Here is a 20,251-nt window from a genome sequence, read left to right as displayed (position 1 = left end):
TGTTACATCCGAACCGGTCTATTACTATAAATCTAGCATCAAAATAACTATTGCACTACGATGATTTATTCCCGGTCATTCACTTGGTGGATTAAACTCCTCTTATGAAGTAGTAAAGTTCAAAAGAATAAACTGTCAACATGTTGATTTGATATCTCCAAATAACGCTCACAATTATGTTTGATATTCCAAACCGTGTATGTTTACATCGGCAAAACCCATATTGTCAAGCAAGCATAAAAATTTAAGAAATAATACTGAAACATCGTAAACAAACTTTTCAGGAAACCAATTGGTCTAATTAACTATGTGCTCACCTCTCTATACTCCCATTCCTGGTTTCCGTGCATTCCGTGACACGACATAAGTTGTATCTCTTTCTTAAGTGTATGATAATCAAAACACACAACGTCTCGTCTAAAGGAATTGTCATTCATGTAAAGCCAGAACTAAAACAAAAACTAAACTGGGTAACTATAAAGGTTCTTATAAAAAAAAAACACAACTCAGTATTACTTTTAAACATAAACATATCATACATTGTTAATGATAAATGTTTTCATTATTTCGTCAACATATATAAAGGTAACGTCACTTATATATGCATCATTTAAAGCTACAAATCTTTGTAAGTTTGTCAACGTATGTAAATAAATATTATTGAAAGTTACAATTCTTTGTTACTTTAGGTTACAATTACCTATCTTTAATAGTTAACGGTCTTTGTCATTGTGTTAACATCATCAAAGATAAAAAAAAAATATCATTGGTATTCGTTATTAAAGGATGTCTACAAATGGGCTCGGTAGTAGTGAAAATATTATAGAAAGTTATGCAATGATGTTGTTAATAAAGATGTTTAATACTTATTGTCAATAATCAACCGTCTGATCTTTTATTTTGATACTGATAGTTATTATTTAATAAAGATTATTTAATTTCCTATCACTTTACCAGCTGTCTACATATGTTAACTTTAATAACTAGAACCATCTCAATCACCTGATTTCCGCCCAATTGATGACAAGGATACGTTTTAAGATGATTGTCAGCTTCAATTTTGTCCAATCCATCCAAACAGACTGGTTTTGCTTTGTTCCGTATCTTTAAAATATATCATTAAAATTAGTCTATTAAAAATAACATGCCCTCAATTTACTAATAAGAACAATATACAAAACATGGTACATCCGACAAACAAGAAAATCATACAGATGAATGATAATCCCAGACAACAATTAACACAAGTATTTATCAAAAAGTCAAATCATATAGATATTTAAATATATATGTAATACATTGTATTTAGTCAAAATATTATATTATTTTTCTACGTTCGCGAGGTAATGATACGTTTTACGGATGTTATAAATAGATACTTTTGTTGAGACATAAATCCCCCGATCAGGAGGTGAAGAAAATCCAAAACAATACCTCTCCGGATGCTAGCGAATTTCCTGGAACGTACATTTCTGGGAAAACGTTTTTCAGAAACCAAGCAAAACTTTTGCAGTTGAGACGTTTACGTAAGTCTTTTCTCTCTGATACGTCTCCATAATTTGTTTCGTTCATCTGTTTATGAAGAAAAAACGATAACTATATAACATTATATAAAATTTATAGGAAAAATGAACATCTCAGTGTGTTATGGTATGCAAACGGACAAGGTATATGGACAAATCGTCGGCAACATCATCTCATCGGAATTTGATAGGGGGAAATACATTACACATACAAGTATAACAGTATTGCATAGTTCTACATAGTGCTTATATCGTAAAATTTGAATAATGTAAGAAGCCTAAGTAAGTTGACCTGTCGAAACAAACGGGAACATTAAATGAAGCAATGACATTCAAGGAACAAAATTATGACGAACATGATTTTTTTCATAAATCTTGAGGGGTTTCGATGCTTTCATTTTGATGGAGGCTTAACAATTTATTTGCTTTGGCTTAATGCATCGACATACTAAATTTACAAATACATCCTTCTTTGTGTTTCAAGTAATGTTTTTCATCACAAAGTGGTTGACTCATGTTTTACATGAAACACTTTTCAATTTGATGCACCAAAATTGTGTAAAGTTGTTATGTTATAAAGGTTTTGATATGCTTGGGTTCCTAAAGCTGTATATATACATACATTTTGGAATACCATAGGTAAGTATTTTCATCCGTTTAGATCTTAACACTATGACAGCGATACTCTAGTGACCTATATATTGACCTATGATTGACCTATATAATGACCTACGATATGATTCACATTATTTTGTAAACACGTTGCTACAGACCTACGAGGCCATTTGCCTCTAGCTTTATTGTTGGAGCTATACGGGTACGTTCAGTCACCAGCAGAGTGCCAAATCACGTTAAATATGAAGGAAGAAAGCATGCATGTAAACAAATTCAATAAGTCGATACTAAGAGCCAGACAGAGTTAGTAATAACCAATATTTCCCGTACAAATAATGGCAATATATATTTGTTTCGTTTTCAAAAATCGTTTAAGCTATTTCAATGACAGTCGTGCGTGACTAATACAAACAACAACCCCAGTCTTTGATTCGGCTTTATTTTTGTAACTTAAGTATAAATATTTTCTTACTTGTTGTTTGGATATCCGACTGTAGTAGTATGTTTTGAAGTCGTCGAGCCACACCTCGGCCAAACGAAGATTATTTCGGAGCAGAATATTTTTTCCTGGCCATGTATACGGAGAACGTTTCCGGAATATGTGACCAACATGTGAACAAGGGGCAGTAACTAGTGTCCCTCCACACATCCAAATCTAACAATAGACATTGGGAGAAATACAACACATCTTGATGGTCTAACTGACGAACGAAAATGCCTATCCGTCTGTCTGCATGCATGCATTATAGGAATAACATTTGTTACAAAATCTCTTTTCTTTTGAGTCCTAGTAGTTAAGATTGTTGGCGAATCATAGACTATGTTCCAGGAAATATTTAAACATTCTTAATGATCTTTTTGTGTTTATTGCTTCAAATATGATTGTTTGACTAACAGACCAAAAATAATTGCATCAGGGTTTTCATTTCACTCGTTCGTTTTGATTTTTACACCTTACTCGAAATGAAATTTCCAGATTTTCTGCTCCCCAAATATTCATTCCCTCGTCGTAAGTGCCTAGGTGTGTGAAGTATTCCCGACTGATAGCGAACAACCCTCCTGCCATGGTGGGAGACCTGCCAAATAAATTCAAAAAGATGAACACAAATAATTCTTATTAATATTTGAGCTCAAAGTATTGAGCGTATGATGAAAAGATGCGCTTTTATTATATGTATATATCAGAAAATCAAGGAGGTGTATTGAATCTGAATGAGTTGACACATCTAACATTAAGGCACAATTGTATCTATAATAAATTTGGTGACTTTGTTCTAAAAGAAAAGCCGAAATTGCACAAGGAACTCATTTCTAATTCTACCAATTCAAACGTACAAGTTATTTTTAAATTGTATATTTAAAACAAAAACTGAAATTAAAAAAGAAAGTCTAACAAGATATGGAGAACAGTTCATATTTCAAAATTTGATAACATATAGTGTTGTACATTCTGTATATTGCACATGTAACCTCATCACATTGTGTATTAATACAATGACTTTCGGCATTTTGCAAAACTGGCGTAGTTTGTTTACCGTCCGCCGTGAGGCATCGTAAGAATATTGTTTTAATGCTGATTTAAATATAAAAGATAAAAAAGTTGCTTGAAATAAATATCTTTTTGGAAAATGGACCTACATTTTTTTTTTTTTGTTGTTGCAAGGTAATCCAACGGAGTTTCACATTTCCCCAGGGGGTTCACATTTCCTGGTAGTTTCACATTTCCCCGGAGTTTCACATTTCCCCGGAAAAACTCGATGTTCTCTCTACAGTGTTACGCCCATGTTTATATTAAGAAAAAATGTTGTACTTGCTTACGATAACATAAAAGCATTTAAAAATGTCAATGTAAGTAATATAATATTGTTTAACCATTTATGAGGTCATAATAACATTGGATTAGCGATTCAAGGTAAATGTGTCCTAGAACCAATGTTGGAATAACCTCATAAATATTTTCATTTTTTTTTCTTTTCTTAAATAGCTTCACTAGTCAATTTCAGACACACTTTTAACAGAAAAACATTCCCAAAGATGCATCATCTGTTTTAATGAATAATCATTATGTATGACGTATTGCTTATTAACTATGGACCACACAGATGGTATGCAGAAGCGCTGAGCTGTTTATGCAAAACTGTCTGTGATAAAATAAAACAAAAAAACTGTAGGGTTCTCCATGTTTATGTAGTCTATCTTTTCTTTTTTATATCATATCTGTTTTAAATGTACTATTTTAAAATAAAATTTTCCTTTTGAACAAAGTCACCGAATTTATAATAGATATTAGTGTGCCTTAATGTTTGACGTGTTAAATAAAAGAGGCAGAAAAACACTTACTTATTATTAGTTACAATTTTTATTTGTTTTAGGATATTATTCAGATCCAATAAACTTCCTTGATTTTCTGATATATACATATAATTCAAACATTATCCTTGAACCCTAAGTTCATAAGTCTTGTGCGCTACAGGTACAGACAAACAATAGGTACCTTGCTACTAAGTAGTCTTTGAAATTGCGACGTGCTCTTTCAGACTCTGGTATGACGTGCCAATTAAACGTCAGCGCCCAATCAAAACCACCCACTTGTACGTCTTTAGCCTTCGCCAATTTGAAGCGGAATGTTGTGAAATCAATGACACCAATTACTGGTGTGACTGACGTGGTCTTGTCACGTGCGATGGGATCTAGCAGTGGCTGTATCCAACCTGTTGTCATGAATATTCACAACGATATAGTGTAAAGTGTATCAGTATTCCTACATAATATTAGACAAAGATACAGTGTATAGTGTATCAGTATTCCTACATAATATTAGACAAAATTGCATTTCATCAATGAACATGAAGAGGAAAAATGTGACAAAGTAATACCACATGGAGACAACATGTGACAGACACCCTACAAAGACAAAATGTGACACCCTACTCAAACAATATATAGCACCCTACACAAACCAACATACACAATGAAACACCAATTACAGGCAATATGTGACGACCTGTATAGACAAAATGTGAAAACACATACAGAAGAAAGGTGAAACAATATACAGACAAAATGTGACACCATAGACAGACAATAAGCCACACCATACACTACACAAACAAAATGTAGCACCATTCACAGACAATATGTGCCACCATACACAGACAATATGTGACACCATACACATTCACAATCTGATACCATATACAGACAATATGCCACACCATACACTACAAAGACAAACGTGACACAGATAATATGTGACACCATTCACAGACAATATGTGACACCATACACAGTCATAATGTGACATCATACACAGATAGTATGTGACACCATTCACAGACAGTATGTAACACCATACGCAGACAAACTGTGACATCCTGCACAGACAAAATGTGAAAATACACACAGAAGAAAGGTGATGCAATATACAGATAAAATGTCACACCATAGGCAGACAATATGCACACCATACACTACACAAACAAAATGTAGCACCATAGACAGACAATATCTGACACAATACACATTCAAAATCTGACACCATACACAAACAAAATATGGCGCCATACACAAACAAAATGTGACACCATACACAGACACAATGTGACACCATACACAGACATAGTGTGACACCATACACAGACACAATGTGACACCATACACAGACACAATGTGACACCCTACACAGACAGTATGTAACACCTTACACAGACACAATGTGACACCATACAAATTCACCCTTGCGTTGTAGAACTTTTTTATGCATGAATTGGCTATATTTTGTTGAAAACCATGCACAAATAATATGTGACACCATGATTGTCTGTGTATTCTTTTTACGGTATTTTAGATAAATGATGTAGGTTTTTATCAAAATCATCAAGTAATTGTTTTAGCCGACAGGTGTTCCATTTCAGCTGGCTTTATTACGTACCTTCTGCACACTCTATGTGAGAATCAAGAAAAACAAGCACAGTCCCGTTGGCGACATCATATCCTAGCAGCCTCGTTCTGATAAGCCCCTCCCTTTTGCTTGCTCTCACTATCTTCACCTTCTCATACCGACTCATATACTCCTCCAGTGGGGCATGTAAATGTGCTTAAAACATAACATGTCATTAAATCAATACGTTTACATACTGTATACAGGGAAAATATCGCTCTTTTCACTGATGAAATCTATATTTTGTTTAGCATTTATTTCGCCCATCAACCGTTATGACAATTTAAAGACTGTGGCGTAATTATGTTTGCAGTCGTGATAAATTCGCCCTCATTATTGAGGTTAAAATTCGGCCAACATTTCCCGGTATAAAGTCAAAAAAAGTGATAAAGGATGATAAGGAATTCCGATGTCCATTGATCATTTTGCTTATGAAATATTGTATAATCCGAACAGTCACTCTGATTTTCACTTAAGATAGGTTTTCATCTTTATTAATTCAATAGAAAATTAAGGGATGCGTGTTGTTATCAACATTTCACACTATATTTTGGATCTGATGTGTTGAGTAAAAAAATAACTACAGACCACACTTACCGATATATATATATATATGGGGCAAAGAAATAATTCCAACAGTGTGGACAAGTTTAGGTTGTCAAATTTTCGGAGCGATCCGCTCCTTTTTCAAGACACAATGAAACAGAACAGTTACATGTACATATACATCTTATTACAAGAAGATAGAATTGATATATTATATATATATATATTGGCTGGAATAGGAATGATATGCTTAGATACTAATGCAATGAAATTCGTGTAGAAATACCAGTTTCTAGGTAACATATCCTATTTTTGATTTCATTTTTGTTTCCCAAATAAACGTCGATGACGTCATTATTTTACTCACGCCTATCAGAGAAATCATCCACTAGGATAACTTCCTTTAATAATTCCGGAGGGGTTCGGTTTATAATACTATGTACACTCCTAAGCAACACGGACCAAGCCTCGTTGTGAAATGTAACAATGACACTGGCGTCTGGCAGATTGTCGCTATACACCATTGTTTTACACCTGAAAAGACGAACAAGAATATTGATGATTACATAACATTAACAATTAAAAAGTAATCAATGATTTATTCAGGTATAGTTTAAATGGTTTGCGGACTAACTTTTCCGTCATTGCGTATTCCAGAGTTATCTTCTCTTGGGAGCAGGTATTGATTGTTACGTCATTGGTATGTGTGAGAAAATTACGTCGTTTTCTCAAAAATTGATGACGTTTCTCTCACAAACAAGTAACATAACAATCAATACCTGTTCCCAAGAGAAGATAACTCTGCAATATGCAAAGACGGAATATACAATATTAATATAAGGTTATCAATGAAAGGGATATTTTTCAGTTGTTATGCATTTGCACATTTGATCAGTACAAACGAAAGCATATATTGGTGATACCTAGGTGCTAGTGAGATATTGTATAATGTTAATTAAGTAAGGCTCAAGGAAAATTAACACTTAGTTAAAAAATAAGGTTATATACATATCTAGTCCGCTAAAACTGACCATAATCGCAGGCTCAAAAATTCGGATCGGTCGCCTGTTTATTGTCAGCCATCCACTGCTCTTTAAAATGCGGGGATTGTCGTCGAAATCTGGCAACAGCGATTGTGAGAGTTATACATGTTTGTCAGAGAAAATAATCATACCTTTATTTCAGTTGATTCTTTTCTCACTCACTTGACTAGATGTCATGTCCGTACTCGATACAATATGGACTCTACATCGTTTAATTGGATTGAAGTGCTTTCGACTGCTCACATCGACAGCCATTTTGCGTACATCAATATGTATTGGCCAATCAGAATTACTTCCGTCAAATCGACTTGTTAACAACAAAAACACGTGTACCAGTTTACCTTTTCCTCGCAATCGAGTTGTTTTCGTAATATGATGCTGACAAATGCTAGGAATATCAGAGTAATTTTTATATTACTTATTATTGTGATAAATGTATATCAATCAAACGAGCTTATTAGTTTGTGTCTGCTAAAAGATCACTGCGTAACCAATGTTTACATTTGATCAAAATTGATCAAAAAGCAAGAAAAAATCAAATGCAAATGGATTTTTATCAATCATTTACTTACTTAACTGAGCTGACATTGTTAATATATTTTGGGTAAAGTCTTTAGAGCCATAATTTTGATTGGCTAGTGCGCCATATTGTCGAAGGCAAAATGGCTGTCGATGTGAGCAGTCGAAAGAACTTCAATTTAATAAAACGATGAAGAGTCCATATTGTATCGAGTACGGACATGACATCTAGTCGAGTGAGTGAGAAAAGAATCAACTGAAATAAAGGTATGATTATTTTCTCTGACAAACATGTATAACTCTCAGAATCGCTGTCGCCAGATTTCGACGACAATCCCCGCATTTTAAAGAGCAGTCGATAGCTGACCATAACAGGCGACCGATCAGAACTTTTGAACCTGCGATTATGGTCAGTTTTAGCGGACTGATACATATCATTACCGGATACTACAACTTTGGCTTCAACTCACTCGGGATCTCGGCTATCCTCTATTGATCTGTCTAACGAGATCATATCACTGACATACTCGTTAAAGGCGTTTTCTTTCCATCCTCTATCATATCTTCCCTTTTCCTCAGGTGTCAGTGACTTGACGTCAATGTGAACGCCTTCCCCTAACTCACCTTTAACAGAGAAAAGATAAAGAAGCAGCATCAATTTCTACACTACCATAGTCAGCTTTACTTTCTACCTCCGAATTAACATAACAACATTACGACATAAATGATGCAGTATATCATACTATTTGTATTAAGCCGTTATAAACATACTCATTTGTCTGCTAACTTTATTATCACATACAGATATATAACTTTATTATCACATACAGATATATAACTTTATTATCACATACAGATATATAACTTTATAACATTACTGATCCATTTCACTATGTCATACGGCCACAGCATTTACCACGTGATAAATTTACTGTTATTTTGAATAAATTTGAAATGCTTATTTTGTCATTATTGTTATATTTATTGCATTTAAAACTGTTCATTGTGACAGGAATAGAAACAATCTGGAACTATTTTGCACCGTGCGGAAGGACTGATCGGAGTACTTTGAGTTTTACCCAATATAGTCTGTTGAAATTATGAATGGTATGTGATAAATCTTAGATTCGTATCCATGTCATATTGGCTTTATTAACCTCGCCTTAAGGCTCGTGAAAGATCACATTATTAAACTCATTTAATAAATGCAACATAACATAGACACTTATGCAAAATCCTCTATATATTAAATGTAGATACACGACATCTATAGTCAGAGGGCTTTTATAATATTTTTCGATAAATTATCAAATTTATTCAATGGTCAGAACACTACTTAAGCAAATACGATCATACAATAATGTTATTTTTCACTTTACAATTTCTCCGTAACATACAGAAAAAATAGCTTGAAAATGAATAATATCGCTTTTGGTAGTAATTTGGAAGACAGGTAGATACATGTTGTATGCGAATGAATCAAACGATACAAGCTAACAATTAGTATGTAATCGTATTTTAACACACTGTTTTATCATAAGAAACATTGATTAGTTATATGAATAAGTTACTGTTGTTTGAGATTAAAAGATGAACATTTTGTATGAAGCTCATATGCCTGCTTTGAAAAAAAGGAAAAACAAAAGGAGGAACCACTTACCAGGTCCGGTGGGTATATCCTTTGGTTTATTCATAGCTTTCCTATCCTCTCCAACATTTATATTGACATTCCCATTCGGAATTTCTTCCTGTTTTTCCTCATCTACCTTTTCTATGTTTTCAATACCTGGAACGATTTCTTCTGCTTTCGCGTCAGCGTTTTGGTTCGGGTTAGCATGTTTGGCATCCTCTCTTGGTTGCTGAGGCAGAGTGTTTGCGGCAGCACGTGCTTTATTATCCATGTTTAAATTCAAAGGTTGTGGCTGTAAAGGACCTTGTTTTAAGTTTTTGGATTGTTTGTGGTTTTCTAATTTGTTAACGCCTAGTTTATTTGATTGTTCCATTTCTATTTGAAATTTGGGTATGTTATTATTGTCAGCAACGTCTCCAAGTCCATCACGATAAACAAAAAACCAGACAAACCACAGAAAGGAAAACACCATACAAACTTTGAGTATGCGCTTCTTCACATACATTCGAGACATCCTTGATTTTCTGAAAGTACAGTATATTCTCATTAAGACTAATAGATTGTTTCACTCCCTTGGCGGTGAGACAATATCGACAAAACCGCAATTTGAACTCGAAATCAATATAACTACAGCAACATATGAACAAAGGAAATATTGACTTGAGTACCTGGACAAGTACAAAGAGAATAAGGCCAGGTGTTGTTTTACTTTGGTATGTATCCACTACTGTGTCACGGTTGCCTCCTGAAACACACACTACTTGTATATGTTAACGCCTCAAGACTTGAACATGAAATCTGTGAGCAGCAGAAGGAAGTCGTTTAACTCATCACACATACTGATAATCCTTTAACCTGATACCTACATTATAATACATTGTCTTGATCTGTTAGTTATAACCCTACCGAACACAAATCGGCATGCCTCGACCCAAAGGAAAATAAAATCAGAAAACCGTGTTTCGTCCCATCCCCCTTCTTTGTTAATTACATTGTATATGGAAGATTATTGACAAGCTACTAAATGTCTTGGATACCTGAAGTTAACATATGACTCGTAAACATGTAATTGTAGACAGTTTTTTTTATTGATTGCCGTTACATTTCTCATGAAAACACATATTGACAAAGCCTTCAGCTTTACATTTCAATACTGAAATACCATACAAGAGACTAATTTTACATAGACAAATCTAACCCTTCAGGGACACAATTGCAATCTAACACCTCACGGACACAATCTAACACCTCAGGGACACAATATAACCCTTCAGGGACACAATCTAACACCACAGGGACACAATCTAACACCTCGGGGACACAATCTAACCCTTCCGGGACACAATCTAACCCCTCAGGGACACAATCTAACCCTTCAGGGACACAATCTAACACCACAGGGACACAATCTAACCCTTCAGGGACACAATCTAACCCTTCCGGGACACAATCTAACACCCCAGGGACACAATCTAACCCTTCAGGGACACAATCTAACCCTTCCGGGACACAATCAACACCACAGGGACACAATCTAACACCTCGGGGACACAATCTAACCCTTCCGGGACACAATCTAACACCACAGGGACACAATCTAACACCTCGGGGACACAATCTAACCCTTCCGGGACACAATCTAACCCTTCAGGGACACAATCTAACCCTTCCGGGACACAATCAACACCACAGGGACACAATCTAACACCTCGGGGACACAATCTAACCCTTCAGGGACACAATCTAACACCTCCGGGACACAATCTAACACCACAGGGACACAATCTACCCCTTCAGGGACACAATCTTACCCTTCCGGGACACAATCTAACAACACAGGGACACAATCTACCACCACAGGGACACAATATCACACTTCAGGGACATAATCTAACACCTCGGGGACACAAATTAACCCTTCTGGGACACAATCTAACACCTCAGGGACACAATCTAACCCTTCAGGGACACAATCTTACCCTTCCGGGACACAATCTAACAACACAGGGACACAATCTAACACCACAGGGACACAATATCACACTTCAGGGACATAATCTAACACCTCGGGGACACAATCTAACCCTTCCGGGACACAGTCTAACACCTCAGGGACACAATCTAACACCTCAGGGACCCAATCTAACCCTTCCGGGACACAATCTAACCCCTCAGGGACACAATCTTACCCTTCCGGGACACAATCTAACAACACAGGGACACAATCTAACCCCACAGGGACACAATCTAACCCTTCCGGGACACAATCTAACCATACAGGGACACAATCTAACCCTTCTGGGACACAATCTAACACCTCAGGGACACAATCTAACCCTTCAGGGACACAATCTAACACCTCAGGGACACAATCTAACACCTCAGGGACACAATCTAACACCTCAGGGACACAATCTAACACCTCAGGGACACAATCTAACCCTTCAGGGACACAATCTAACACCTCATGGACACAATCTAACCCTTCAGGGACACATTCTAACACCTAATGGACACAATCTAACCCTTCAGGGAAACAATCTAACACCTCAGGGACACAATATAACCCTTCAGGGACACAATCTAACACCTCAGGGACACAATCTAACCCTTCAAGGACACAATCTAACACCTCAGGGACACAATCTAACACCTCAGGGACACAATCTAACACCTCAGGGACACAATCTAACACCTCAGGGACACAATCTAACACCTCAGGGACACAATCTAACACCTCAGGGACACAATCTAACACCTCAGGGACACAATCTAACACCTCAGGGACACAATCTAACACCTCAGGGACACAATCTAACACCTCAGGGACACAATCTAACACCTCAGGGACACAATCTAACACCTCAGGGACACAATCTAACACCTCAGGGACACAATCTAACACCTCAGGGACACAATCTAACACCTCAGGGACACAATCTAACACCTCAGGGACACAATCTAACACCTCAGGGACACAATCTAACACCTCAGGGACACAATCTAACACCTCAGGGACACAATCTAACACCTCAGGGACACAATCTAACACCTCAGGGACACAATCTAACACCTCAGGGACACAATCTAACACCTCAGGGACACAATCTAACACCTCAGGGACACAATCTAACCCTTCAGGGACACATTCTAACACCTAATGGACACAATCTAACCCTTCAGGGACACAATCTAACACCTCAGCGACACAATCTAACCATTCAGGGACACATTCTAACACCCCAGGGACACAATATCACACTTCAGGGACATAATCTAACACCTCATGGACACAATCTAACACCTCAGGGACACAATCTAACACCTCAGGGACACAATCTTACACCTCAGGGACACAATATAACACCACAGGGACACAATCTAACACCTCATGGACACAATCTTACACCTCAGGGACACAATATAACACCACAGGGACACAATCTAACACCTCCGGGACACAATATAACATCACAGGACACAAACTAACATCAAACAGAAAAGAAGACTAACATCTCGAGCTCGTGTCACAAAGTCAGTACACCATCTTACAATGTTACGACCGAAACCCACCATCTTACAATGTTATGACCGGGACACAATATCACACTTCAGGGACATAATCTAACACCTCATGGACACAATCTAACACCTCAGGGACACAATCTAACCATTCAGGGACACAATCTAACCCTTCAGGGACACAATCTAACACCTCAGGGACACAATATAACACCACAGGGACACAATCTAACCCCTCATGGACACAATCTTACACCTCAGGGACACAATATAACACCACAATCTAACACCTCAGGGACACAATCTAACCATTCAGGGACACAATCTAACACCACAGGGACACAATCTAACACCACAGGGACACAATCTAACACCACAGGGACACAATCTAACCCTTCTGGGACACAATCTAACACCTCAGGGACACAATATAACACCACAGGGACACAATCTAACACCTCATGGACACAATCTTACACCTCAGAGACACAATATAACACCACAGGGACACAATCTAACACCTCCGTGACACAATATAACATCACAGGACACAAACTAACATCAAACGGAAAAGAAGACTAACATCTCGAGCTCGTGTCACAAAGTCAGTACACCATCTTGCAATGTTACGACCGAAACCCACCATCTTACAAGGTTACGACCGAAACCCACCATCTTACAATGTGACGACCGAAACCCACCATCTTACAATGTTACGACCGAAACCCACATCTTACAATGTTACAACCGAACCCCACCATCTTACAATGTTACGACCGAAACCCACATCTTACAATGATACGACCGAAACCCACCATCTTACAATGTTATGACCGAAACCCACCATCTTACAATGTTACGTCCGAAACCCACCATCTTACAATGTTACGACCAAATCCCACCATCTTACAATGTTACGACCGAACCCCACCATCTTACAAAGTTACGACCGAAACCCACCATCTTACAATGTCACGACCGAAACCCACCATCTTACAATGTTACGACCGAAACCCACCATCTTACAGGCGATTGGACTCATCTTATAACGTACATTGCATGATACCATCTCACAGACGAAGCTTATGTTTGAGGCTAAGAACGTTTACCAATGAACATAGTGTATCAAGCAATTAAAATGTCTTACCTCTCACAGACAAAATCTACTACCTTAGACACAATAGTGGCGTAGTTTGCAAGCATACACTTAAATTTTTAAGAAGATATTTTTCAATCATATATTTTTATTAACTTCGACTTTTATGATTAATATGGACCGTCCATATCAATCATAAAAAAAATGAAAAACTAAATAAAAAGACCTCTTGAAAATTCTAGTTCGACGCAACTTTTAGTCTTATAATTAGCATGTTAAACTTTTACTTGTTAATAATCGGACTAAAATTTGTTCTCAGAACACGGGAGATTGCCTCTAGGGCCTAGTAGAATCTTTTTCTGGCTATGTTATAAGCATACACTCCGGACAAGGATTTGCTACGCCACTGCCTCCCTATAGACAAAAGCTGGCATCACATAGAAAACGAGAGGCATCAAATAATATAACATTAAATAATCACCTAATGTCTAAATGTTTCAAAAACGTGTTTGCTCTTATCATTTTGTACTGATATAAAAAGTGGTTTGTTTTAACAGTTGTGCCAACCACCCTTAGTGTCATGTGTCCAATACATGTGTTGTCTCGGTCGATCTTTATACTGATATAAATAAACGCATTTTTTAAAGTACATTGTAGTTTTACCAGCAATACACATCTGAAGACATAATTTCTTTAGATTTTAACGTCAATTAGCGTTATACTTACATAACGAGGACTTGTCTGATAAATCCTCCTTAATCTTAGTTTTTTCCTCAGCTACGTATTATCATATACTGTAAGTTCATTTATTTTCAAGTAGATTCCATACAGTGATTGATTTAGACAAGTAATAAAATGTATGACGCGTGGCTGGTCCTGTCAATAAATCTACTGCCACATGTGCATCTTATTAGAAGTTTGTACCATCTTATCTTGCTGGGTAACAGCTGTCCCCAACCGTATGACGAGCGCATAACAATACAGGGTATCTCTAGATCGGATTGATTTTGGTCACATCCGTCATTACTGACGACATTGTACACATATCACAATCGTGTTTCAACACTATGTTAAGACGAGAAACACCGATAGCAATTTATATCTACATATTTTTTACGTCTTTCCTTCAGCAATGGACAATAACTAATTGATACAATACACGCTAGATCAATTGCATCCTACTTTTATACTTTTCAACAATACGGGCTATTTAAGAAGCTATGGTGTAAAACGTTTCATACCAGAAAATAATTTTCGGTTTCTGTCAGTTTATACATCACATATAATTTATCCTGGTCGTCACGGTTGGCTTAAACCATGAATACATGGTAGAAATCAAATTGTATTTTATCAGAGATGAAGATTTGTTGTAGTAATTAAAATTTAGATTTCACACTTTTCCTATTTTTGAACAAGTTCAATGTTATTATACTGGTAAAATAATTGACCAATCGCTAGGCTAATACATTATTTCTATGAAGATTATAGAGGAGCGACATCTGACTTCAAAACCATTTAATGTTACCGTTACACTGCCGTGTGATTCGCTTGGTGTATCGTTTCGTCCACTAGGTGGCGCACACTGAGCCTTTATAACTGCTACATCTGTTTGATGACCTAGTGCTAGATTATTATAGATGTCTGAGGTAAAAGCAAGAAGTTGTGTTTCGCAGTTACGTTTGGAGCGAAAACCATGCTGAAGAGGGCTGAGAAGAGTATAGTTGTCGGCGTGAGTCATGATGCTTCTGGTAAGGACATTCCATCAATTTACTGAGGATGCAGGTTAGCGAGATAAGACGGTAATTTTGCGGTTGGTTTTTTGGTCCCTTTTTAAATACAGGGGCTACAATGGCAGTTTTCCAGTCTGAGGGAGCTACACCGCTTGAGAGGGAACAGTTACAGAGATCTATTTCAACATAGACATGTTTAAGGAAATTTGGAGAAATTTTATCAGGTCCTGTGGGTTTCTTGGGGTCCCGGTTTTTGAGAAGTTTAGAAACACCTGGAATTGTGATATTGATGTCTGACATGTAGTTTGCAGGCTTTTGTGAGGAATAGAGGTCAAGTTCACAGAGATGAGATAGGTTGAGTGGGACTGGGTTGGTAAAGACAGAGTGGAGTGGTCTGTTTAGTGTTTCTGCTTGGGATTTAGGGTCAGAGTATGTTATGCCATCGACCTTGAGTGGTGATACCCCAAAATTTTCAAATTTTTGTTTTTTTAACAAAGGACCAGAGTTGTTTACTTGGTTTGGCCTTGTCGATATTTTCAGAGTCATCGATAACAATCGATTCCACATAAGCCCAATAACTTTGCCGTATTTTTCTTTGAATTTCTGTTTTAATAAGTTTCATTTTCTGATGTAGTTTTGATTGGTGTGCCAAGGAAGTGCTCTTAATTTTCTTATAAAGTTTGTCACGTTTTCTGATAAATCTTTTTATATTTTTATTTATCCAGGGCAGGTTATCCTTTGATTTGGTCATTTTTGTTGGAACATGTAATTGGATAATACTATTTAGTTTAGTTTTTATGATTGACCATTTTTCTTCCGTTGTGAACTTCTGGGTGGACGACAGGTATATAGTAGTGAAAGAAATTAGATCAGTGCTAAATTATACATTATGTTTGTCGTAAGAATAGCACTACAGTGCTAATGTTTTATGGTATGCATCTTCTTATCTTGTATCCAGAAAGGGGTTATAGAATTACTGGGATGAATTACATATTGTACCAGTGTCATTTAACCAGGACATCTGTAAAGTCAGTATATCCGACGGAATCTACCAGTAATTTGGTTAGACCTGGACAATTTCTAAGGATCGATACCACATCAAAAACACACAGGCCCGTGAAAAGAATTTTAGTTCTTTTACTGAGCTATTTACCTTGACATATCTAAACTTCTTTTTTTGCTATTTTTGAATAGTTTGTCTTAATAAATAATTCTGAAATATTCAGTTAAAAATGATAATTAAAGTATATGACAAAAACATTCCGAGCGTAGCGTACACATGTGTAAACAAGTAAGATGCCCTTGTCCGAATAATTTTGCAGCAGCTGTGTTATTTCACGGAATTAGATTCTAAGTCCGTGGTTATTTAGTGCATGACTTCCTCTATATCAAAATCAGTATAGTTTGAAATGCACTGTGGTAAACATAAAATAAGCCTATATATAAGGCACTGTATGATCGTATTTCAACTCAAATATTGTAACTACCCCATGTTTGTTGAGAAATAATTAAATCTCGTTGTATCAACTCAGATTTAATTATTCCTAAAATTCCCTACCTAACGTTTTATAAGTACAGAAGCACAGCTGGCCTTCTCCTCATACCCGCGTCAACTTAGTTTAAGTCACGCCGATGGGACAAGAGGACTTAAATGCATGAATCTTTAAACAGTTCATGGAAGCAGAGTTATACTTGAGGACAAGAAAAAGGGAGAATTCGTTTATCTTTAGAAAAGACTTGGGATCGCTGCTGGGTAGGCGAACAGATCTATTGATCGGAACTCCCAGCTTGAGGTCGGAACAAAGACGTTACAGCCATCTTCTGTCTATCCAAAGATTAGAACTCTATAAATATAGTTGTATTATAGTCTCAGTTTTATTTCGTTCTTTTAATGTTATTGATAATTTTATTTCAAATATTGTAACTACCCCATGTTTTGTTGATAAATAATTAAATCTCGTTGTATCAACTCAGATTTAATTATTCCAAAAAATCCTTACCTAACAGTTTATAAGTCCAAAAGCACAGCTGGCCTTCTCCTCATACCCGCGTCAACTTAGCTTAAGTCACCCCGATGGGACAAGAGGACTTAAATGCATGAATCTTTAAACAGTTCATGGAAGCAGAGTTATACTTGAGGACTAGAAAAAGGGAAAATTCGTTTATCTTTAGAAAAGACTTGGGATCGCTGCTGGGTAAGCGAACAGATCTATTGATCGGAACTCCCCGCCTGAGGTCGGAACAAAGACGTTACAGCCATCTTCTGTCTATCCAAAGATTAGAACTCTATAGATATAGTTGTATTATAGTCTCAGTTTCATTTTGAAATTTATTTATTTTGTTTTTTAATGTTATTGATAATTTTGGTTCAAATATTGTAACAACCCCATGTTTGTTGAAAAATAATTAAATCTTGTTGTATCAACTCAGATTTAATTATTCCAAAAAATCCTTACCTAACAGTTTATAAGTCCAAAAGCACAGCTGGCCTTCTCCTCATACCCGCGTCAACTTAGCTTATAGCTCTCTGAAAACCCCCCCGACTTTATCAATAACCTAAATTTCAATACAATACCCATTAGAACCTGAAAAACCTCAAAACAACCCCTACTCTCGACCATTGAGCCACACAATACATCTAATTAAAAACACTTTTATGAAATTATAAAGACTGTAAGAATCTATTTACAAAGAAAACATATGGACCATCCCTAATACCCCCCCCCGCTTTTATCCAAACCTCCTTTATATACTAATAATTATCACCAACCTCAAATCAATCAGGCTCAGTATCCACATCCCCTCATCAACTCCTGATCTCCTAACTATACATGCACTAATATAACTCTATATAAAAACCAATGCACAAACCCGACAACCCCCCCCCCCCCCCCCCCCCACACACACACACACTTCACCATACCTGCATCTACCCAACTCTCCTCTACCTACTGATAACTCTCACCAAAGCACAATTCGTCGCACCTACCTTTCCCTTCCCATCTCCAACAACTATCTTATACTAATACTCACAAACTAATTATAAAAGTCAGAACAGCGAACAGTTACAGACGAAAGTTAAAGGAAAGTTTTATATGAAAGAGAACACTGGTACTGAAGAAAAGTTTTCCACAAAGTGCAAAGACTGGAAACGGTTACAAGAATGGACGCCAAAAAAAGATTAACTAGCACCTGCATGATACTAACCACTCACCAACAACACACAGTCCGGCGGAGGGGACTATAAACGGTGTCCCGTGTAGGAGGGTCCAACCTGCACGTAAAAAATCCCTCTGTGTAGTGTCGAAAGAGTAGGCGCGTTAATGCCGACACAGAGGATAGATTAGATTACATTCATTTCAACGATTCGAAGGGCTTCCAAAATATAGGAACAAAACAAAACACAAAATAGAGTAGGATATAAGTAAAGGACAGCCTGGATACGGTACGCCAACGCCATGATAGGATAAGATCGGTGAACTCCCCATCCCTATATAATAAAAATTACAATAAGACACATACATGTATATTATAAGCCCAACAACTTATAGAACCCCATATGATCAGCTACTAACAATTAATTCTTTTTATTTTTTATTTTTTGTTCTCTCTCTTTTTTAAATAGACATACACCAAAGAACTAATGGTAAAAATCCACATACATCATAGGGCCCCTCGGATAATCTCAAACTCCGGCCAAGCCTGACAAGGAAACAAAGTACTGTACCTAACGGAAGCAGAGACGTTTCTCTACTGTCGGGCACAACCGGCAGTCAGAGACCCGAGGTACATAACAAATATAATATATATACCTCCCTATAAGAACAGGAATATATGCAATAAATACACTTTAAAAATAAACAAATAATTTTATTTTTTATGTACATATATACATTAATATAAGCCACATTGGCCAATTTCGAATCCCCTCAACGACACAAATACATTAGTAAGAATCAACAACCAAAGCTACATCATCCGGCGCGATAAACCATTTCGGACCAAGGAGTCGTCTCCAAATTAAATTATAAGATAAGGAAAGAATAGAATAGACGACTCCAACCCCCCCCCCCCCCCGGGAGGGCAA

General features: G+C 36.8%; 2 protein-coding genes across 2 annotated transcripts in view; one reads left to right on the top strand and one right to left on the bottom strand.

Annotated features, from left to right (window-relative positions):
- Positions 1–305: 305 nt before the first annotated feature.
- On the bottom strand, positions 306–15,001 carry LOC110457917 (polypeptide N-acetylgalactosaminyltransferase 5-like). Its single transcript, XM_021509380.1, has 11 exons — positions 14,916–15,001; positions 9,847–10,340; positions 8,657–8,810; positions 6,992–7,158; positions 6,070–6,234; positions 4,633–4,849; positions 3,097–3,214; positions 2,611–2,793; positions 1,435–1,572; positions 1,003–1,104; positions 306–449 (listed from the first exon to the last, which is right to left on the bottom strand). Exons 1-11 carry the CDS (start codon positions 14,954–14,956, stop codon positions 306–308), a joined length of 1,923 nt encoding a protein of 640 aa, XP_021365055.1. The 5' UTR covers positions 14,957–15,001.
- Positions 15,002–16,084: 1,083 nt separating this feature from the next.
- The window catches only part of LOC110457923 (ribonuclease P protein subunit p25-like protein), a 13,594-nt gene continuing 9,427 nt past the window's right edge, over positions 16,085–20,251 (top strand). The window contains exon 1 of the mRNA XM_021509395.1: positions 16,085–16,182. The gene's annotated coding sequence lies outside the window, so the exon portion shown is untranslated. The remainder of the gene's footprint in view (positions 16,183–20,251) is intronic.

This window comes from Mizuhopecten yessoensis, unplaced genomic scaffold (assembly GCF_002113885.1).
Source record: "Mizuhopecten yessoensis strain PY_sf001 unplaced genomic scaffold, ASM211388v2 scaffold9371, whole genome shotgun sequence".
NCBI lineage: Eukaryota > Metazoa > Mollusca > Bivalvia > Pectinida > Pectinidae > Mizuhopecten > Mizuhopecten yessoensis.
This window is presented reverse-complemented; position numbering and strand designations above follow the sequence as displayed.